The sequence below is a fragment of the Panthera onca genome, chromosome A1, assembly GCF_046562875.1.
Source record: "Panthera onca isolate mPanOnc1 chromosome A1, mPanOnc1 haplotype 2, whole genome shotgun sequence".
NCBI lineage: Eukaryota > Metazoa > Chordata > Mammalia > Carnivora > Felidae > Panthera > Panthera onca.
In genome coordinates this window covers 219015550-219039078 of record NC_138339.1, presented here as the reverse complement: position 1 = coordinate 219039078, position 23529 = coordinate 219015550, and the positions used below count along the sequence as shown (strand labels likewise).

Here is a 23529-nt window from a genome sequence, read left to right as displayed (position 1 = left end):
TCTTTTTTTTAATTAGTGAAGTTGGACATTATGTTGTATATATAAGGGCCATTTTTATATCTTTGTAAGTAGCCTGTTTGTATTTATTGCCTGCTTTTCTATCAGATTTTTGGTCTTTTTCTCTTAGGTTTTAAAAGTTCTGTATATATTAAGGATATTAGCTCTTTGTGATACATTATTTCAGATATTCTCCTAATTTGTCTTTTGTCTTTGATACATTTTGCCATGCAGACTTATTTTTTATGTAATCAGATTTATCAATCTTTTGTTGAATCTAAATCCTTTTCCTGAGTTAATAAATTTTTTATTATGTTAAGGAAATATCCATAAAATCCTATTTTGAGTGTTGACATCAAGAATGAGTGTTTAGGGGCACCTGCGTGGCTCAGTCGGTTGGGCGACTGACTTCAGCTCAGGTCATGATCTCACACTTCGTGAGTTTGAGCCCCACTTTGAGCTCAGAACCTGGAGCCTGCTTCGGATTCTGTGTCTCCAGCTCTCTCTCTCTACCCCTCCCCCACTCACATGTACATGCGTAGTCTCTCTTCTCTCTCTCTCTCAAAAATAAACATTAAATAAAAATTTAAGAATGGGTGTTTAATTTTTCAGTGACTGTGGAGATAATCAGGATTTTTCTTAAATCTATTAATCTAATATCTAAATGATATTTCTAAAATTGAACCTTCTTTGTATTTCTTAAATAATTCCACTTGATTATCATATATTGTTTTCTTAGTGTAGTATTGGATCGTATTCGCTAATGTTTTATTGAGAATTTTTGTACCAGTATTCACATAAGTGATACTGGGTCTGTGGTTTTACTTTATGCTATCTTTATTAGGTATTAATATTATATTTTTATTGCTTTTTTAAAGTTTAGGTATTAACATTGTGCTTCCTTTATTTTTTATGCTCTGAAACAATATATATAGCATTGGGTCTCTCCCATCTTTGAAGATTTGGTAGTTTTGCCCTTGAAATTTTTGGGTCTTGGTACTTTGTGGGGTTAGTTCCTTGATAATTTTCTCTATCTTTGCTATGGAAATTGACTTGCTTAAGCTCTCTGTGTCTTCTGAGATCAGTTTTTATTAACTATTGCCCTAAGAAGTTACTCATTTCATCTAGATTTCAACTCTACTTCCATGTACCATTTACTGTTCTTTTTCTAGCTCTTGATTTGGGATTTATTTATTTGCATCCTTTTAGTTGTGTTGTGTAAATTTGTAGAAATATGAAGTTTCCTTTGATCACTGCTTTACATACATCCATTATTTTCTAGTATGTGGTGTTTTCCTTGTAATTTTTTCAAAATTTAGTTTTTTTGGTATTTTCTCTTTCATCCAAGAGTTGTTTGTTATATGGCTCTTAAATTTCCATAACAGAAGTCTTTTTGGTTTTTATTTTATTAATGTCTATCTAACTTTTTGTATTGGAATAGTTTTATAGTATTTCTGCTTTATGTAATTTATTGATGTTTTCTTTGGACCTAACATGATTTTTATGCTCCATATGCAAGTTATATTATCTATTAGCAAGGTATAAATCTCAATATATATTCATAAGATCTGTGTCCTCATTTTTTATCTACTTCTCTCATACTGAAAATCTGTCGTGTGTGAAAATACATTACTCGTTTATTTTTATATTTTTGTCTCGCATCCTTTTAGTTTCTGCTTTGTAATTGTGTTTGCAGCGTTATTTGGTGGGTAGATTTTATAACAGTCTTTACTGTAAATTGTAGGATTTAGCTTTATAAAGCAGCATTATTTATTCTTTGTAATGCTTTTTAGCCTAAGTTCTGGTCTACTAACAGGATTATAGTCTCTGTTTTCTGAATGTTTACTTGGTGTACCTTAGTTCATTCTTTTAATTTTTAGCCTTTTTGAATTACTTAATTTTAGATGTGTCTCTTGTATACAGCAGAGAGTTGGGTTCTGTTTTGGGAGCCAATTTAAGAACATTTTTCTGGTTTATAGGTGAGTTAAGCTTGTTCACATTGTTTGATATGTTTGGTTTTAGCTCAGTCACATTTTGTATGGTATTTTGTGTGTGTTTTATTTTTTATTTGGTGTGCTTTTTTTTCATTTATTTTGTTACTTAAGAAGGTTCATTTTGTTCTAATATTACCTTTTTATTTATACCTTTTATAATGCCCTTTTCTTTTACTATCTGGTTTGGCAGATAGTATTTTTTGACTAGTATCTAATACCTATACAATAATTGATGAGCTTATTCTGTTTTCTCTTTTGTCTTGCCTCATCCTCCCATTTTTGAATTTTTAGGCTCATGTCTTTTGCCAAATTTAGGATATTTTCTGCCATTATTTCTTAAAATATTTTTTCAGCTTCACTCTCCTTCTGCGACTCTGATGACAGAAATGTTAGATCTTCTGTTATTGTTCTACAGATCTCTGAAACTCTCTGTATTTCTTTGTGATTTTTAAAAATTTTTTTTAACATTTATTTTTGAGACAGAGAGAGACAGAGCATGAACGGGGGAGGGTCAGAGAGAGGGAGACACAGAATCTGAAACAGGCTCCAGGCTCTGAGCTGTCAGCACAGAGCCCGACGTGGGGCTCAAACTCACAGACTGCGAGATCATGACCTGAACTGAAGTCAGATTCTTAACCAACTGAGCCACCCAGGCACCCCTGTGATTTTTTTTTTTTTTATTTACATTATCGTCAAGTTAACTAACATAGAGTATATACATTATGCTCTTGGTTTCAGGAATCAATTCCCGTGATTCACTGATTACATACAACACCTAGTGCTCATCCCAACAGGTGCCCTCCTCAATGCCCATCACCCGTTTTCCCCTCTCCCCCACCATCGACCTTTATGGTTTGTTTTCTGTATTAAAGAGTCTCTTATGGTTTGCCTCCCTCTCTGTTTGAAACTGTTTTTTCTCCCTCCCTTCCCCCATGGTCTTCTGTTAAGTTTCTCAAGTTCCACATATGAGTGAAAACATATGATACTTGTCTTTCTTTGACTGACATATTTCACTTAGCATAATACCCTCCATTTCCATTCACACTGTTGCAAATGGCAAGATTTCATTCTTTCTCATTGCCAAGTAGTATTCCATTGTCTATATAAACCGCATCTTCTTTATCGATTCATCAGTTGATGGACATATGGGCTCTTTCCATGATTTGTTGTTGAAAGTACTACTATAAACATTTGGGTACATGGGCCCCTGTGAATCAGCACTCCTGTATCCTTTGGATAAATTCCTAGTAGTACTATTGCTGGGTCGTAGGGTAGTTCTATTTTTAATTTTTTGAGGAACCTCTATAATGTTTTCCAGAGCGGCTGCACCAGTTTGCATTCCCACCAACAGTGCAGGGGGGTTCCCCTTTCTCCACATCCTCGCCAACGTCTGTTGTTTCCTGAGTTGTAAATTTTAGCCACTGTGACTGGTGTGAGGTGGTATCTCAATTGGTTTTGTGCAATCTTTTTTTAAATATTTATTTATTTTGAGAAAGACAGAGCACTAGTGGGGGAAGGGCAGAGACAGAGAGGCTGACGCTGGACTCGATTCCACAGTGACCACCTGACCACCCCTGAGATCATGACCTGAGCTGAAACAAAGACTCAGACGCTTAGCCTTAGCTGACTGAGCCACCCAGGAGCCCCCTCTTTGCAATCTTTTTTGATGTTTATTTTCCTGTTATCCAGATTGGATGATTTGTATTGATCTTTGGATTTGTTGATTGTTTTTTTCTTTCTCCATTTTACTAGGGAGTATTTCCAGTGAGTTTTAAATTTGGATTACTGAATTTTTTAGTTTAAAATGTTCTGTTTGGGGCACACGAGGGTGGATCAGTTGGTTAAGTCTGACTGTGGCTCAAGTCATGATCTCGGGAGTTTGAACCTCATGTTGGGCTCTGCACTAGAGAGGCAGAGCCTGCTTGGGATTCTCACTCTCTCCTCTTTTTCTGTCCTCCCCTGCTCGTACTTTCTCTCTTTTCTCTCAAAATAAACAGAAACTTTTTTTAAAAATTTGTTTGGTTCTTCTTTATGTTGTGTTTCTTTGCTGAGTTTTCCTATATTTAGTTGTTTTAAATATGTTCACAATTGTTTGCTGAAGTATTTTTATGATAGTTACTTTAAAATCTTTGTCAGAGAATTTCAATATCTCTGTCATCTCAGCATTGACATCTGTTGACTGTCTTTTCCCTTTTGAGTTTGAGATGTTCCTGGTATGACAAGTTGTTTTCATTTGTAAGCCTGCACATTTTGGGTGTTCTGTTATGTGACTACAATTTCTATTTAAGTCTTGTTACCTGCTACTGCCACACTGGGTAGTAGACAGGCTTTGTTCACACACACCACATCTGCAGATACCCTTTAGTAGGGAGGCCTTAGTGCTGGGGTGGAATGGTAGGTGGGCTCAGCTCTCATGCACAGCTTCCTTCTGTCCCATTCTTGAAGTTGCAGTATTTCTGTTTTTTCAGGATAAATACCATTTATAAATTTTTGTTCTACTCTTACTTCCACTTTTGTTTGTGATCTGTAATGATCTATTTCCTCAAGCATCTCTTAGTTGAATGAAGCTCGTCATCTAATGAAGAAGGTGTCAGCAGCTTTTTCTGAAAAGGACAGATAGTATATATTGTAGGCTTTTGGGGCTACATGGTCTCTGTCCCACTAATATGGGGTAGTTTTAAACACTTAACTCTCCTTACCACTCCTCTTCTTTGAAATCTTACACAGGCCTGGGGCAGGAGGTCCAGACAAAAGCTAGACTTTAATTTTTTCTCTTCTTACAGGTAATTTGAAATTTGTAGTCCCTGACTTCTAGTAATGCTAAAGGTGTGGGTTAAATGTGGTTTTATTTGCTCTTTTTATTGATCTCTATACTTCTTGAAAGATATGTAGATGGACTTAATTCAGATGGCATTATTTTATTTTTAGTTTTTATTTTAGAGTATGAGTGCGAGTGGTGGAGGGTGTGGGGTGGGGGAGGACAGGGGAGGGGAGAGAGAGAATCTTAAGCAGGCTCCATGCTCAGTGCAGAGCCCTACTCAGGGCTTGATCTCACGACCCTGGGGATCAGAAATCGAGCTGGATGCTTAACCACCTGAGCCATCCAGGTGCCCCTGGTGGCATTATTTTAAAAGCAACAGAATGTCTTTAATTTGCATACCTTAGTAAGAAACATCTCTGGATTTCACATGAGATAAGATCTATGCTTACATATAACCTCTTTGACTTTGAGAGAGTCAATAAACCTGAGTCTTTTGGTTTTTGTTATTTGCAAAATCAGATGGCTATGGGTCATGGTTTATGTTCTGTGCTCTTCATTTGGGGACCTTTTTCAAGGGCTTTGCAAATAATTTCCTAAGGTTAAAATGCCAACTTAATTCTTTTATCTGTTTATTTTAATAGCCTAAACAAGTAATTATATTGCTAAACATGTATGAAAAACACTGGTATAGACAGGTGATCTTTTTGGGCTCTTCTAGACTTGAAGCAGCTTAGTATATGGTCTTGTTCTGTATATAAAGTGTTTCCTTGTGATTATTAGGTACTCAGTTTGCGGGGCAGAGAGAACAACTTTTCTGCCTGTTTTTAAATTCATCTATCTGATATATAAATGCATAAGTTGGGGTAGAAGTTGTCTCACACTTCCATGTCTCATTTTTGTAAAGAGTGATTGATCTGAGGTAGGTGTTGAGAGAGTACTCTGCTGCTTAGTAGATTTATCAAGAAAGCAGATACTTTTGCCACCAAGCTAAAACATAGTTTAATTACTTTTTACGTTACCACCTCTGAGTTATGTATTTTAAGCATTCAGAAAAATAACTGAATTGTAATTCTTTTTTACTTCCTGTAGATTCTCGTAGATACTGTTTGGGCTCTGTCATACCTGACAGATGGAGGTAATGAGCAGATACAGATGGTTATTGATTCAGGGGTTGTGCCATTTCTTGTGCCCCTTTTGAGCCACCAGGAAGTGAAAGTCCAAGTAAGTATTTAAAAATTTTTTCTAACTTGTTTAAAATTGTGTTTGCTATAACCTGTTAACTTGAACAACCAGGGTTCAGTTCGGTCAATATGTACATATCTTCCATATTTCTCCTCTGTTTTACTGAACCTGATTTTGTTGGTCTCCAAATCTTTATCTCACCCAGATTCTTCACAGTTTCAGACTCCTAGTACCCAGTTGTCCTTGAGCCCTTAGACGTCTCCTCTGAGAACTCCTTTAAAGCATTCTATTGCCATTTTAACCAGACAAAAAGTGTATCGTGTTCTTCCACAAACCTGCTCCACAAACCTGCTCCTCTCCTTTCAGTAGACCACATGGTCCAAGCTTCAAACCTTGATTCCTCCTTTCTTTTCCCCTCCATTACAAAGTTGTGTTAACTCTTATTATATAGCTTATGAATCTGTCTACTCCTTAAGTATCTAGAGCCACTGATTTAGTTCAGGACTCTTTTTTTTCTGTCCAAATAATTAGAACAGCATCCTAACTGCATTTTTTTCCTCTCTCATTTCTCCTCACTTTAGTTAGGTGTGGGTGGCTGATAGATGTTTATTCCACTTCTACCAAAGTGACTTTCTAGATGGAAATGTGTGCCCATTCCAGGCCTTTATTAAAATATTTCTGTGCTACTCATTTAGTAATAGATTAGAAATAGCTGCTGTTAAAATGAACCTTTACCTGTTAATTTTTCTTTTTTTTTAATTTTTTGAAAAATTTTTTCGATAGTTTTTCACACATTTTTCTGTGTAGCTCCATTTTTTATGACTATTGTTTAAAATTCAAAATTGCCTCTCAGTTCTACATAGTACTTTGCCTAAGAATACAGTAAGTGCTAATCATTCACCCCTTGGATTTTTACGTTTTCTCAGGATTATGAAAAATATAGAGTCCGTTTCCTCATAAACAAATAAATGTATAGAAAGTATTTTATCCCCACCCCAGACAGCAGCACTCAGAGCAGTTGGCAACATAGTGACTGGCACCGATGAGCAGACCCAAGTTGTTCTCAACTGTGATGTCCTGTCACACTTCCCCAATCTCTTATCACACCCCAAAGAGAAGATAAATAAGGTAAGGCACATAATAGCCTCATTGGTGCATTTCTTCCTGTCTGTATAAACTGTCCCCTTGTTTTCTGCTGCTGTTTGTTTGATCATAATTTTCTTCACAAGCACTGTAGTTATGAGAATTATTTCAGATCACCTCTGTAGTTACTTTGTTACAAGTGTTATTTTGTTATAACCAGTGTTTTTTATTTAAATAAATTGGGCAGTAGCAAGGATCGGTAAATTAGTAGCCATGAAGTGAGCATCCATACAAAATCTCTCGCTGGATGGCTGGTATCTTTTATAAACAGATCATAATTTAATCTCCCTATGAAATTAGATTGGACCAAAAGATGCAGTGCCTAAATTGAAGGATCAAAAAAGTCTTTTTTAAAATTTCAACTTTAGATACAAACTTATTATTAATTGTTAAATATACTTAAGTACTTCAGTCTCTTTGTATCTGCCTTATTTCACATTGCATACAATATTTAAGGTTCATCCATGTTGGAGCATGTGTCAGAACTTCATTTCTTTTTATAGCTGAATAAATATTCTATAGTACATATATACCACATTTTGTTTATCCAGTCATTTGTTGGTGGACACTTGGAGTTTTTCTACTGGTTGGCTGTTGTGAATAATGTTGCAGTGAACATCGGCATGCAGATGTCTGTTTGAGTCCCTGCTTTCAGTTCCTTTGGGCATATATCTAGGAGTAGAACTGCCCAGTCATATGGTAATTCTGTGTTTAGCTGTTTGAGGAGCTGCCAAATTGTTTTCCATAGTGGCTGTACCACTTTACGTTCCCACAAGCACTGTATGAGGGTTCCAGTTCCTTTTTTTAAATTATTATAGCCACTCTAGTAGGTGTGAAATGATGTCTCATGGATTTGATTCGCATTTAGTTTAATGTAGTTTTATCTGCCTGAAATGCCACCATCCCCCAAACCAGCAGAACTGATCATTTCTTCTCTGTCATAGCTGTATTTATATAGTTGCTCAACTATAATTTGACAGTTGGATTGTTACAGAAAAGTATGTTGTCGAAAAAGTGCATTTTATGAATGCATTTGCTCCAATGAAGGGAAAGAAGCCAGTCTTTTAGCCTCTGGGCCAGTTATTTTTACTGTAGAAATTTCAATAATTTGGGATTTTTATAGCTAAATGTATTCCATAATTGGAAACAGAGCTGAGAAGTGAGGAAGCCGGACAGAAGTGGGTGTAGAGAAGTTCTGGCATGTGATCCATATGCTCTGAGTGAAGGTATCATGGGGGACAAAGGGTTCAAATAGATGTTTACTCAGCCTCAGCAGCCATTTAGTCTCCTTAGAAGTTTTTCACCTTGAGCATTTGTGTTATTTGGACTTGGGATCATCATGGGACCCTCAAGGTAGGATCAAACTACTATCAAACTGCTGGGTTTATTCCCTCAGCATATTAGTTTAAAATGTTTCAAACCTACAAGAAATTTGTAAGAATGGTAGAGTGAACACTGACTTACCAGCTGTTAACCTCTTCCCGCAATTGGGCAAAATAAATTTACAGTTAACTCTTTTCACTGTAGAAGAGGAAGAAGAGACCGCACTTGACCCTAAAACTCCAGTAGACCTGCGTGTTTGTGACTTGTAAATCCTTAACGGTTACAGTAAAATTTTTTATATAGACCCATCCCAGACTAATTGGACACTTAATTTCTAAATATATCTTGCAAGTAAATATTTTTACAGGAAAGCAATTCTCCTTTCTTAGAAGTAGTTTTAACAAACTTTTAGGAAATTGAGTCTCTTATTTATTTATATCATTATCTTTTAGAGGGAGCTTAAGCACCAAAAAATGTAAGCTGCACGAGTAAAGATTTTTTGTCTGTTTTGTTCACTGCTATATTACCATTGTCTACAGTAGTGCCTAGGGACATCTGGGTGGCTTGATTAAGGATCTGACTCTTGATTTTGGCTCAAGTTATGATCTCACAGTTTGTATGACCAAGCCCCGTGTTGGGCTGTGTGCTGACAGCACAGAGCCTGCTTGGGATTCTCACTCTCTCTCAAAATAAATAAATAAACATTAAAAAATAAATAACATAAAGTAGTAGTTCCTGGGTGATGTAGGCATATATTTTATTGGGTGGATCAATGCAAGGTTAGTGGGCCCACATGTTATGGATGGAAGTTTCCTTATAACGTGTTTAAAATGAGACATTCTGTGCCATCTCATTGCTTTTTAGATACATTTCCCTAATGCAACTCAAGTGATTTGGTTATAGTTTATGTAAACTACATAAAAATAAAAATATAAATGCATTAAAACTAATCTTTCAAACAAAGGTATGCTGTATTTTGTTCAATTATAGGAAGCAGTATGGTTCCTTTCCAACATAACAGCAGGCAACCAGCAACAAGTTCAAGCTGTAATAGATGCCGGGTTAATTCCTATGATTATTCATCAGCTTGCTAAGGTCAGTCATATTGTGAGTTTATCGCGTACATTAACATATTATAACCAAGATTTTTTAATAAAGAATTCATACAATCATTTCTTTTTTAACCTTCAGGGAGACTTTGGAACACAAAAAGAAGCTGCCTGGGCAATTAGCAACTTAACGATAAGTGGCAGAAAAGATCAAGTAAGTTTGGAAAAACTGTTAGGATTGTTAATGTTGGAAAGTACACTACTCTTTTATGTTTAGGAGCTGCTGGTTATTCATAAGCCCTGTAGTGTGTTCTTTTTGGGTAAAAGATAATTATATAAATAAACATTTTTCTCTTGTTGCCTAGGTTGAGTACCTTGTACAGCAGAATGTAATACCACCATTCTGTAATTTACTGTCTGTAAAAGATTCTCAAGTTGTTCAGGTGGTTCTAGATGGTCTGAAAAACATTCTGATCATGGCTGGTGATGAAGCAAGCACAATAGCTGAAATAATAGAAGAATGTGGAGGTAAGAGTGCATTGAAGAAAAATAGTTGAGCAGTGGAATGCTGAAAGATCAGTTCCTTTCAAGGCAACTAAGTAGAAAGAAAACTGTCAGGAAACACTGCTCCATCATCAAAATATGCTGCTGTCCTGTATTCACCAGTTAGCATTACATGAGGGTTTTCCAGCAGGCAGCAGTCCATACTTGGGGAAAACTGGTTGTGAAGGTCATTCTGTGACCTTCCCAGAGGGTCACATTGCTTTTTAGGTAACATGAACACTCCTCTTGAAGTCACAGTGCGCGAGAGCAAAAGCTTGGGAACTGCTATGATAGAGAAAGTTATAAGCTTTATTTAATCCAGAATTTCTTAGAATCCTTGACAGTGAAACACTTTCTTCACATTATGCCTGATACGTGATTCTATAGACCTTACTTTGTGAAATACTATTCCATGTTGTTGGAAAGGTTAATGATTTTGGAGTCATCTAGGTATTTCAGTCTTGTGATTGCTAGAGCTGTCTGCTGAAGTTATTACCACAGAAGTTACTTTGAAATTTTAATGAAAAAACTTATTTGAAATATTAAATATTTCTCTGATAATGATATATGAGGCATATTTTAAGGATACCTGTTCAATATGTACTAAGTTGCCCAAACCTTAATTTATTCTATTGTCATGTTTTATTTTGTATATTTTATTGACTATTATGTATAGTTATATTACCCCTTTCATTTTTTTTTTTTTTAAGAGAAAGTAAATGTAGTCACATCATAAAATATTCAGAGTGGAAGTATCTTCTTAATAACAAGAAGAAATTATCCTAGAGATGTTAAGTTTTGTCTATGGCCATGGAAGTAGATCTTCATACTCTTAATTCACTGCTCATTCTGGTTTTAAGATATTTTGAGATAATTTGAAATTAGCATTGTAGTCTAATTCAGAACTTACCCCAGAAAGTTTGAGCTGCAGAATTGTTATTCTTCAGCTTTAATCAATATAGTTGCTTCGGTCTCTGGGAAGTATACTCACAATTAGGATACACGTTTACTTAGTATTTTATAATTTTGTGAAGAACTTTACATCCATTATCTGTGACACTTATATTCCCATTTTTCTGGTTTTTTATATTGCTGTTAAAAAGAAAAAAAATGCAACTATTTCAAAATAACCTAGCTAAAAAGATATTTCAAGGAAGAATATTGTTAAGGATTTAAATTTATAGACTTGTGCATCTGATGGATGGAGTAAATATATTGGGAATGTAAATGAAGACATTCTACAGTTCTGAAAACTTATTTTTCAATTTCATTGTGGCTATACAATATAAGCACCCTCTTTGTTTTTTTCTTCAAAGAAATTATTTCAAAATTTAAAGCTTTGTCTTCTATTTATATCAGTTAATCATGAAGTTTCTGAAAACATGTTTTTGTTGTTATATAAAAGTAATAGCATTTTGAAAACAAAAGGAAAGATAAAAATTACTATATGAGATAGTATGATTCCACTAAAGCAGCCTGGGGAGATCTCAGTTCAAGTTCTGTCACTAACTTGCCACTCAACCTAAAATAAACCCCTTTACATCTCTATACGATAGCTTCCTCATCTGTCAGATGGAGTATTTAGGTGTTTTTTAAACTGTCTGCCTCAGATACCAGATAATCCTTGGGGTCAAGGGTTTCTAGAGAGGAAGAAATTAGTGGGATGCTGGTCCTCCAATCAGAGCAGCTCAGAGTTTTATCTGTATTTTAGACAAACTGTCATTTTCGGGGTGTGGTGGGAGGGTGTTGTGAGTTCTTTAGGATTTTCCATGACTAGAATGAACACAGTTTTTATTCATGTCCACTTGATTATTTGATTTTTTGTTTTTATCAGGTTTGGAGAAAATCGAAGTTTTACAGCAACATGAAAATGAAGACATATATAAATTAGCATTTGAAATCATAGATCAATATTTCTCTGGTGATGATGTAAGTATCCATTAAAGTATGGTATGCCTACATGTACGTTAAAACCTACATATACTGTTAAGTTCACTAAGAATTTTTTTTATCATTAATATGACAAGTATATACTGTATTTGGTTGTTTTTTTTGTTTATTTTTGAGAGAGAGAGAATGTGAGCACATGCGCAAACTGAGGAGGGGCAGAGAGAGAGTGGGACACAGAGAATCCCAAGCAGGCTCTGCACCATCCGATGTGCAGAGCCCAGTGCAGGGCTTGAACTGATGAACCGTGAGATCATGACCTGAGCTGAAATCAAGAGTTGGTTGCTCAACCAACCGAGCCACCCAGACACTCCTCTATTTCTATCAGATACTTTTGAGGTGGCATTTTCCACTTATTTTTAATAATCTAAATTTTAAAAAATTAATGATTGTTTTCCATCAATCAGTTTCTTTTATTTTTTTCTTTTATTTTTTTTTTTTTAAGTTTTTTTATTTTGAGAGAGCAGGGGAGGGGGAGAGAGAGAGAATCCCAACGGATCTTAGTCTCGCAAATTTGTGAGACCATGACCTGAACCAAAATTGAGAGTTGGATGCTTAACCTACTGAGCCACCCAAGCACCCCTCAATCAGTGTTTTTAAATACTATGTTTGAAACTTCATTATAAGGTAAAAAATGTAAAAACAGTTCTTTGAGGGGTACCTGGCTGGCTTAGTCGGTGTAAAGCATGTGACTCTTGATCTTGGGCTTAGGAGTTTGAGCCCCACATTGGGTATAGAGATTACTTAACAATAAATAAATAAATAAACAAACAAACAAAAACCCACTTTTTGTTATATTTGTAATCTGTTAAATGGGAAAAAATAGTACAGTTGACTCTTGAACAAGGGTTTGAACCATATGGGTCCACTTATATGCAGATTTTTTTCAATACGGTATAGTACTATAAATGTATTTTCTCTTCCTTATGATTTTCTTAGTAACATTTTCATTTCTCTAGCTTACTTCATTGTAATAATACAGTATATAATACGTATGACATACAAAATATGTGCTAATCAACTGTTTATGTAATTGGTAAGGCTTCCAGTCAATGGTAAGTTATTAGTAAAGTTTTTGGGAGTCAGAAGTTGTACTCAGATTTTTGACTCTGCAGGTGGTGGGGGGTTGGTGCCCCTAGCTCGTGTTGTTCAAGGGTCAACTGCAGTTACAGAAATGATGTGTGTTCAGGGGCACCTGGGTAGCTCAGTCAGTTGGGCAGCCAACTCTTGATTTTGGCTCAGGTCATGATCTCATGGTTCGTGAGTTCAAGCCCCGCATCAAGCTCTGTGCTGACAGTGCGGAGCCTGCTTGGGATTCTTTCTCTTCCCTCTCTGCCCCTCCCCAGCTCATCCACACACGTGATCTCTCTCTCAAAATAAACATCACAAAACGAAAGAAAGTACGTGTATTCAAATAGGTAAAATAAATCTACAGATACAGAAACTTAAGAATGGGGCAGGGACAGGGGAGGGGGTTAAAAAAAAAAAAAAGAAAAGAACTTAAAACAATTTTGAAATGTGTGTTCAGTTTAATTAAATTGTTAAGTTTCTTAATGTTACTGATTTACTTAAATATTTTAATTTATCGATTAAAACATCATATAGAACGATTACAACATCCGTACAGAATTCTCTCGTAAGAAGTAAGTTCTGCTTATATCATAACAAGTAGTATCTTAACAAAGGCCTTTTTTTTGTTTTGCTTTTTATAGATTGATGAAGATCCTAGCCTGATTCCTGAAGCAACACAAGGAGGTACTTACAATTTTGACCCAACAGCCAACCTTCAAACAAAAGAATTTAATTTTTAAGTTCAGTTGAGTGCAGCATCTTCCCCAATTCAATACGAAGCACCACCAGATGGCTACCAAATGACAAGAAGAAGAACAACAACAAAAGGCTCCAAAACACACATGCCTCTTCGTTTTGATGCTTCTAAAAGCAAGCCATGTCTCAGTCACTTTGCAGTTGCCAAAAGTTACTATCACATGGACTGTAAATGCATATGCATGATTTCCTAAACTGTTTTAGAATTCTCCTTAACAATCTCGACTACCCTATTTTTCCCTGTTCCCTGGTGCCACACGCTGACAACTGCAGTTCCAGTTTAGAATATTCCATAGTGGTGGCATGTCAGCTGCCCACTTGATACTCCTTTGGAAAATGGTGCGCTGTGGATCAAGACACTTCGGTGTGATGCATATACACGTTGGAAGACTTTAAAGAGGTGCAGTCTGATCTGAGCCTCCATCATTGTCCTCCACAAACATATTTTCATATTCTTTATGTGGAAGAATAGATTTTAAAGTACAAGCCAAATGATTTTCATTGGTGGAACTGACACACAAAAAAAGGAACTTAAAAAAAGAAACTTGGCTATCGATTAAACAGTTAAGTTTTAAAAAACTGTGCTTCATCTACCAGTAATTGATGTGTTTATTATCTGCCTCAGAAGCCAGGGTTGGAGGAAGAACTTTCGCTATGGATGGTAATGCTTTCGCCATTATACCTAATTTTTGAGAACAGCAAGCCCTATTTGACCACTCACTTCAGCCTGTGTGTTCCTGCTGTTTTGAAGTAATCAAATGCTGTGCATGGTATTTTACCTGAGCTGCAACCTGTTACGGACTTGAACTTCTGTTTAAGTTGAAAGCAAGAGTCCCTGACTACAAAGAAAAAACAAATAAAAAACAACAACAAAAAGCAAAGGTCTAACGTACCGATTGGCGATGTTTAAAAAAAAAAAAAAAAAAAAAATCTTGCTTTCAGCTTTCAGGAGTTAATATTTTTTGTTTTAAATTGATAATTGGATATGGTTGATTTATATTGGGTTTAAACTGTGGAGCCTTCATGTTTACTGTAATTTAGTCTTAAAATATTTTTTACTTAGTAACCAGTGCTTTTGATAATGTGGTTGGCAACAAACCAGCAACTATTTAGAAGTGTTATACAACTTCATTCTTTGAGTATTGGGAAAGTTAATTCAGATCCTACTCTAAAAGCATATTCACATATTAAAAGATTCAGTCAAGGATCTGTGTAGAGGAATGATCTGCAGTTATTTGACATAAACCTGATTTGCAGTGATCTTGAAGCAAAATCTGGTATTACTATGTAAAGTCATTGCTTTTGGTAAATTGTCATCTGACCCAGTTATTAATGAAAGAATATGGATTTGAAAATGTTTAAACTGAATGATTTGTGCTGTCACAGAAATGGTTTTGTTGCTATTGTTTACTGGGTATAATTTCCCAATGCGTTGATGTGAAGGGATAGAAAGTCTAAACTAACGTAGTTATCCGATGGAGGTGTATTTACTGTGATGAAGATGAGACCGATGCCATCAGAGCTTTGTGAATCAGCTGGGGTGTTTTCACTGATAAACAACACATAGCAGGTGTGCATTCATTACAAATACATGTATCTGCCAAGGTGGAGCCACTTTAAAGAGTGAGTTTTGTCTTGTATCCAAAATGGATACAAGCGTATGTTTAAACTGCAAGATTTTTACTTGCTAGAGAATCTGTTTTAATATAGTGGTTTGGCCTCTGATTATTTATAGGTTTTATAAATTTTAGAATCAATTTCTCTTTAAGGTGGCTCAGATTTTTCAACTCTTGTGCACATAAAATTGAGTTGAAGTTCATTGTGCCTTTTTTTCTTTATCCAAATTTTGAGTTAAAGCTTCATATGGTAACTGCATCCTGTTCAGACACTGTAGTCTAAATTTTTGAAACTGTGTGGTGTTCACTAAAAGTAGGAATAACAAAGTCAAAGCCAATTAAGGTCACAAACTTCGGTGAAACCCTTAAAGTCCAAATCTTCTTGATATTGTGAATTGTACCCCTCCTGGTTTAGTTTCTTCTGGACTCTCCATCCTACTTACTGACAGTTACCTTTTAAATTTTGCACACATTGAGATTAAATCAGGCCTCTACTGTGCCGATTCCGATTTCCTCTTGTGTTTTAAGTGCAAACTAACATAAGTGAACATTAGCATCAAGTAGTGCAGACATATGTATGCATTTGCTTGATTCAATTTGTTGTGACCTTATCAGTTTGGAATTGGAATTGCACCATTTCTTAGACAAAGGAAACTAAGTATATTGCTGCACTTTTAAGTTTTCAGAACAGTGTTGAAAATTGCATTGTTTTTATTTTTTTTAAACTCAGTTAAAAAAGACTAAAACGTTCTTTCAAAAGAGGCATCTAAATGTGTTCCTAATTTTGTATATGGGCTTAGGTTTTGTAACCAATAAAAAAAAGCTGCTATCAAATCCGATAAAACATTGAAGAACTTATTTCTAAAAGTTTCTTAATTTCCTAGTTTTGTTTTCTGCGTGGTTAAATTTAAATTTGGAACTATTTTTCAAACATCAACCACAGTGGAGGCAAATCATGAATTACTCTTTCGTTGTATTTTAATATCTCTCTTCCACTCTAACAAACTAGGACAATAGCAGTGCTCGATTTAAGAGTATTTTATGACAAATAAGAAATACCTAAATCTTTATTAATTTCCAGAGCTTCCACACGGTACAGCAGAACAGGTGGCTTAAAACAACAGAAACCTATGGTTGCACGGTTTCGGAGGCCGGAAGTCGGAAATCAAGCTGCCGGGTGCGACGCGACGCGCTGTGTCTGTGGGCTCTCGGGAGGCCCCTCTTTGTCTCTGCCTGGCTTCTGGTGTCCCCGGCAGTGCTTGGCATCCCTCGAGCCTCTGCTTTCATCATCGTCCTGTGGCGTTCTCTGCGCATACCTCAGGTTCAAATACCATGACTTAGAAAGGCCTGGTGAGGAAATGGTGTGCTTGTGACTCTCGTGAAACCACAACGACAAAATCACACTTTATGGCCTGTCTAATCCTTGAAAACAAGTAACTGTGGAAGATAGTAATTGAAGTAAACTGGAAAAATTTAACCTGTGAGATCAAGGTGGTGGCTCTAAGTGAAATCTTGGATTAATTGAACAAAAAAAGAGCAACCGAACTTTTGAGTATACAAATATTTTTACTTTAGTATAATGCCACTTCAAATTATTTTTGAAAGAAGTCAGTGTACAAGTAAATAAATGTGATAGTACTTCTATGTAACCGTGCCAAGATTTCCTTCAGAACAGTTGTCCTTTTTCGGGGATTCATCATTTAATTATTGCAAGTGAAAATTCATGAATGTCAGTTGTCTTACAGTGATTGTTATGAATTTTTGTTGACGCTAGTTGTACTGGGGGATCTTAATCTATTCGGAGAAAGGAAATATAATTTCTGTACATTAGGCTGTAAGTCTTAAGGTCTATAACCCAGCGAGTGCTCTGTGTAACCCACCACTCGTATGTCTAGAGGAACTCTTTGTATAAATTTTGTACTTCGTTACATAGCTAAAAATCAGTGGTAGAATGATTCTCAAAAACGTCTATATCGCAATAGGGGTGTATGTGTTTATCTACCTAGATGTATAGATGGCGCTCAGTACTATACTGAAAGGAAGTGTTTGGGAAAAGGGACGTGAGAATGTAGCCTGTTCACCTCCTTAGCCTCCTTATTTGCCCATGAAACCCCTCACTCACTCACTTTGACCTAAATTAGGGTTTCTCAAACCCTGCAGTATTGACATCGTAGGTTGGCTAATGCTCTATTGGGGGCTGTCCTGTGCGTTACAGGATGTTTACCAGCATCTTTAGGCTCTACCCACTAAGTACCTCTATACTACCCAGTCATGACAACCAAAAGTGCCTCCAGGAATGGCCGCATGTTCCCTGGGCCAAATTTGCCCAGGTGCAAACCACTGCTCTAAATTAATGTAGAAATAATGTAGAAAACTTCCCCACTCAAGGGAGACAGCCTAAAGCATGCTTTTTGTTGTATAAACAGTCCTAGACTTTGCTCAGGTGTGTCAGATGGGGAGACAAATACATGCCTTTTCTTCATTCTCCATTTTAGGAGAGATCAGAGTCAGCACTGTCACCCATCTGTAGGAACTCCTGGTAATACTAAGCCCCATCTGTTGCAAAGGACTTAGGAGAGAAATGGGAAGATGGAGGAACTACTAACCTTGAATTTATCCTGTGGCTAAAAAAACAAGGTGTGTGAAATAAGCAAATGTGTTGATTGCCCACAGTTTTCTCAACACTGCTCTGTAGCAGTGTTTTTCAGACGTTTTTAGTTGAGATAGTTAAGTCCTCTAGGAAAGCTGAGGTTGGACCAGAAAATCACAGCATACATAATTCTGAAAAGCATTTCTTTGAAGCATTGTGAGAGACTGGCCCCATCAGGAAGCTTACAAGTTTATTAAAAATGATCAAAGCAGTGGAACTATCGTTGAGTCATGCTACAAAGGATGTATTCCCTGCAGGGAACTTCTACAACATCCCTCTTCCATACCCTAACAAAACTGCTATCTACCTTCCCGAGTAAATCTCTTTTTTCAAACTCTGGTGCCCAAATAAATGTGGCCTTCTGCCAGGTAATGTGTGCACAAGACAAACAAGGCATATCTTCACGGGACAGCAGTTTTACTTGATGATAAGTAGAGCAGTTTTATGGTAATACAAGCCTAAGCGTTACAGAGTGAAGGACACGTTTTGCATAACGTTTTAAAGATAAAATCAGATTTTTGAGGCAGGCCATTTTATGGAAACATTCCGTCAAGAGTAGGAATCGGAGAGTTGGAGAAGCAATGATGAAACACTAAGCGAGCCTGTCTACTCTGTCGAGTAGCATTACTTGTTACCAACTCTTTTCTTAATACTGAACCAAAGGCGCCTCTCGTAAATGACCATCTTTATAAATAAACTTTCTGTTATTCCTAGTTAGCAGAAGAGGCAGCTCTGCTCTCAACAGTTGCCTTCCTCAACCTGAACACCCCATGCATTTCAAGCAACAGCTTACAGAGCCACTCTGGGAACTGGTTCCTGTCACATGGTGCATCCCAAAGACCCCAATAATACAGTGTGATGTGACTAGTTTGTGGGTACAGTGGAATAGGAACATTCCATTATCTGGACACTCAATTCTATTCTAAATTTTTTTGAGTTTATTTATTTTGAGAGAGAGAGAGAGCACAAGCAGAAGAGCAGAGAGAAGGAGAGACAGAATCCCAAGCAGGGTCCGCACCATTAGCACAGAGCTGAGGCGGGACTTGAACTCACAAACCGCAAGATCATGACCTGAGCTGAACTCAAGAGTCCGACGCTCAACTGACAGAGACACCCAGGTGCCCCTGGATACTTAATTCTATTATTGTGGAGATATTCTCTATTTTGCCAGCTTCATCATAATTAGACATCATCAAGTAACAGCCTTAGCTCCCCTTGTCATCAGCTCTCTTTGACTCAGTAGGTTGGCATTTATACTTCCAAACCTAAATATAAGAATTTGTAAGTGCTGGGGCACCTGGGTGGCTCATTCAGTTAAGTGTCCAACTCTTGATTTCAACTCAGGTCATGATCTCACAGTCGTGAGATCGAGCCCCACGTTGGGCTCTGCACTGACAGCACAGAGCCTGCTTAGGTTTCTCTCTCTCTCTCCCCCTCTGCACCCCCACCTGCTCATGCTCTTTCTCTCTCTCAAAATAAGTAAACTTTAAAAAAATGTGTAAGTGCCATATTTCCAATTTCAGCCCAGTTTTTCCTCATCAGACTATTTCTATGTGTCCTTTCAATGTCTTCAGGCATATAGGAAGCACCATGGCGAGTTAAAGGGAGTGAAAGAAAGCAGGTATAACTAGAACAAAAATAAGGATGGGGAGCAGGATTACTAGGGGCATGGGAGAGGCTAAAGAGATAGGTAGGGGCCAGTCCCCACAGCTGGTAAGTCATTATAAGAGAAATGGGAAATCACTACTCATTATCGTTATTATTACACATTATCATTACAGAGTGATGACAGAAGAATCGTGTGTAATAATCATTGCCTAGTAAGGTAAGGACAGGAAACGTACTCGGGGTTAGTGATGTGTAGAGGTCACATTAGTGAGTGTGAAGCGCTGAGGCAAGAGAGGCTCAACAACTTGGTCCATGAAGTGGATGGGATCAAGAGATACTCAGCAGCTAAAATAGACAGGAGTTGGTGATGCCTTAGATCTGGAGTTTGGGGAGCAGGAAGTGTCAAGGATGATTTCTAGGTTTCTGAGTTGCAATAACTGATGAGTGGAAGTTAACACAAGATAGGGAGCACTCAGACATAGCGAACAGAGGGTGATGAGTTCAGTTTGGGTTATGTTGAGACCTCTAAATGACTGTTAAGTAGGGCAATTGGAAATACTGGTCTGGAGCTTAGAGGAGAGAGCTAAGCTAGAGATTTGAACCCTCTGCCTGTTTGGGTGGTTCTTAGTGCAGGGGGTGAGGATGAGACTGCCTGGGTCCAGCATTTGGAGGGAAAACAGGGCTCAGGGCAGTGCTGTGGAGTTAATGGGCATGTAGTGGACGATGAGCTTGCAAAAGGAACAGAAGGTATGGATAGGGAGGTAAAGAGAAAATGCTGTGTGTTTCCTCAGAAAATGGAGGGAAAAGAGATTCTGGTGCCCACTGATGCTGTTGAGAAGTCAAGTAAAGCAAGGACAGGAAATGTCCTTTGGGTTAGTGATAAGGGAGGTCACCAGTCACCTTAGAGCTGGATCACTGAGGCAATGAGGGTGTAAACTAGGAAGGACTGAGGAGTGGAGACACAGTATGGAGACATTGATCAGGTTTTTCTTTTGCTCTGAAGGGGAGGTCAGGGTCACTGAAGGATGAGTGGGGAAATTGGTAGGGGAAATCCAATTGAGAAAGTTGCTGAATATACATGAGAAGAGTGATCGTCAGTTTTCTAAGTTACAAGAGAGAATCCAAACCATAGGTGACAGGATGGACCATACTCTCTTCTTCAGTCAGCACTTACTTAATTGAGCAGCTATTATATCCCAGACTCTGACAGGTGCCAGGGATACCTGCAGTCAACAAGCCAGACACAGTCCCTGGCCGTGTGGAGCTTATACTTTAGTGGCAAGAGACTAGCAATAAGTGTGTAAATAAATTAGATAATTTATCTGGTGTTAGTTGCTATATGAAATATTCTACAAGGAATGACTAGGGGAGAAAGGTGCTCAGTGCCAGAAATCATATTTTTAAATTGTGGTAAAATACACACAACATAAAATTTACCATCTTAACCATTTTTTTGAGAAAGAGAGACAGAGTCTGAGTGGGGGAGGGGCAGAGACAGAGGGAGACTCAGAATCTGAAGCAGCCTCCAGGCTCTGAACTGTCAGCACAGAGCCCCATGCGGGGCTTGAACCCACAAACCGCAAGATCGTGACCTGAGCCCAAGTCGGATGTTTAACTGACTGAGCCAGCCGGGTGCCCCTACCGTCTTAACCATTTTTAAGTCTACAGTTCAGTGGTGCTAAGTATATTCACATCTTTGTGCAACCATACTCCGTAACTTTTTCATCTTGCAAAACCGAACTCTAGCCATTAAACAACTCCCCTTTTTCATTCTCCCCCAAGCCTCTGGCAACTTCTATTTTCTGTATCTAGGAATATGACTACTTTAGATACCAGATATAAATGAAATCATAACACTAGTCCTGTTTTTGTGACTGACTTATCTCACTGAGCATGTCCTCTTTGAAAACAAGAATAATTTTTTAGCATAAGTACCCTAGTGATACTTTAAGTATTTAAACATTTTTTTTTTTTTTTAATCTGAAACTCAAGTTTATCTGGTCATCTGCATTTTATCTGGCTATCCAAAAGTGAAAAGACAGGGTTGGTCAACAGGAGTTACAGTCTTTTTAAACTCTGACACCTTTCTCCAGTGCTAAGTCTCTAAGTAACAGAGGCCTAAGGAAGGGAGAGGGGAGAAGGTTAAAAGCAAACAAGATGCTAGCAAAAGCAGAGAGAAAAGGTTAATGTGATCAGGACAAAGTGGCACTTCATTAGAGGAGGGCTATAATTGCCTTCTAAGAAGTCAGCGTGCAGGGTCAGAACACAAAGGCCTCAGATGCAGTCATGGGTTCTGGCTTCTGCTATCACTGAGAGTCCTTAGACAAGTTACTTTGTATGAGGCTGTTTTCCTATTTGTTAACTAGGAAAACATTGACCTCCTAGGATTGTAGTGACGTTAGATAAGATAATGTTAAAAGAATCTAGTGTCAAGCCAATATGACCTATTGCTCTTCTGCCCCATACTTTTGCTGCTAAAGCTTCTGCACAGTGAAGGAAAAAATCAGCAAAACTAAAAGGCAACCGATGGAATGGGAGAAGATATTTGCAAATGACATATCAGATAAAGGGTTAGTATCCAAAATCTATGGAGAACTTATCAAACTCAACACCCAAATAACAAATAATCCAGTGAAGAAATGGGCAAAAGGCATGAATAGGCACTTTTCCAAAGAAGAAATCCAGATGGCCAACCAACCCATGAAAAAATGCTCAACATCACTCATCATCAGGGAAATACAAATCAAAATCACAATGAGATATCACCTCATACTTGTCAGAATGGCTAACATTAACAACTCAGGCAACAACAGATGTTGGCAAAGATACAGAGAAAGAGGATCTCTTTTGCACTGTTGGTGGGAATGCAAGCTGGTGCAGCCACTCTGGAAAACAGTTTGGAGGTTCCTCAAAAAATTAAAAATAGAACTACCCTATGACCCAGCAATGGCACTACTAGGTATTTACCCAAGGGTGTGCTGTTTTGAAGGGGCACATGTTTCCCAATGTTTATAGCAGTACTACCAACAATAGTATTTTCCAAAGTATGGAAAGAGCCCAAATGTCCATCAATGGATGAACGGATAAAGAAGATGTGGTATATATACAATGAAGTATTACTCGACAATCAAAAAGAATGAAATCTTGCCATTTGCAACTATGTGGAGGGAACTAGAGGGAACTAGAGGGTAAGCGAAATTAGTCAGAGAAAGACAAATATCATATGATTTCACTCACATGAGGACTTCAAGATACAAAACAGATGAATATAAGGGAATCAAAATTGGTGTAAAAACAGAGAGGGGACAAAACATAAGACACTTAAATACAGAGAATAAACAGGGTTGCTGAAGGGGTTGTGGGAAGGGGGATGCGCTAAATGGGTAAGCGGCTTAAGGAATCTACTCCTGAAACCATTATTGCACCATATGCTAACTAACTAGGATGTAAATTATAAAAAATAAATAAATTAGAGAAAAAAATTAAAAATGCCTTGGAAGAGAGAAAAAAAAAATAGGGTCAGAGTAAGCCACAACAGCTATAAAAAGCCTGCTGGTGGCTGAAAATGCCCTTGGCCCTCACCTCTCCTGCAAGACTTGCACGATCCTAATTAGACCCTTTCCTCCCTAAAATTCTTCCCAGTCTATGGGCAAAATTTCTAACATTTTGGACTTCACTTTGTTGCTTAAGGTTTTGAACCTTGTGGAAAATCAAACCGCATCAGAAAATGTGGCTCTACTACCAGTCCCTTGGTGTTGGGCTGGGAACAGGTTTCGTTCTGGCAGTTGGGCGACTTCGCGAGCAAGATCCTCACTCTTCTGAAACGCTCCAGGCGCAGCTGGGTGGCCGGGACGCCAGAAGGGAAGGGAAGCCGTTCACCCGCCCGCCC

The 23529-nt window shown here is 37.5% G+C and overlaps 1 protein-coding gene and 1 long non-coding RNA gene across 2 annotated transcripts in view; one reads left to right on the top strand and one right to left on the bottom strand.

The window, feature by feature from the left end:
• KPNA3 (karyopherin subunit alpha 3) overlaps window positions 1-17031 on the top strand; it is a 105843-nt gene extending 88812 nt beyond the window's left edge. Inside the window, exons 11-17 of the mRNA XM_060637919.3 lie at window positions 5842-5973; window positions 6934-7062; window positions 9391-9495; window positions 9592-9663; window positions 9815-9977; window positions 11827-11921; window positions 13652-17031. Coding sequence (XP_060493902.1) covers window positions 5842-5973; window positions 6934-7062; window positions 9391-9495; window positions 9592-9663; window positions 9815-9977; window positions 11827-11921; window positions 13652-13750 — 795 coding nt within the window. The 3' untranslated portion in view covers window positions 13751-17031. The remainder of the gene's footprint in view (window positions 1-5841; window positions 5974-6933; window positions 7063-9390; window positions 9496-9591; window positions 9664-9814; window positions 9978-11826; window positions 11922-13651) is intronic.
• On the bottom strand, window positions 16435-23513 carry LOC144613030 (uncharacterized). The gene is made up of 2 exons (XR_013550340.2): window positions 23383-23513; window positions 16435-16729 (listed from the first exon to the last, which is right to left on the bottom strand). It is a non-coding gene; the product is annotated as an uncharacterized LOC144613030 (long non-coding RNA).
• Window positions 23514-23529: the final 16 nt, after the last annotated feature.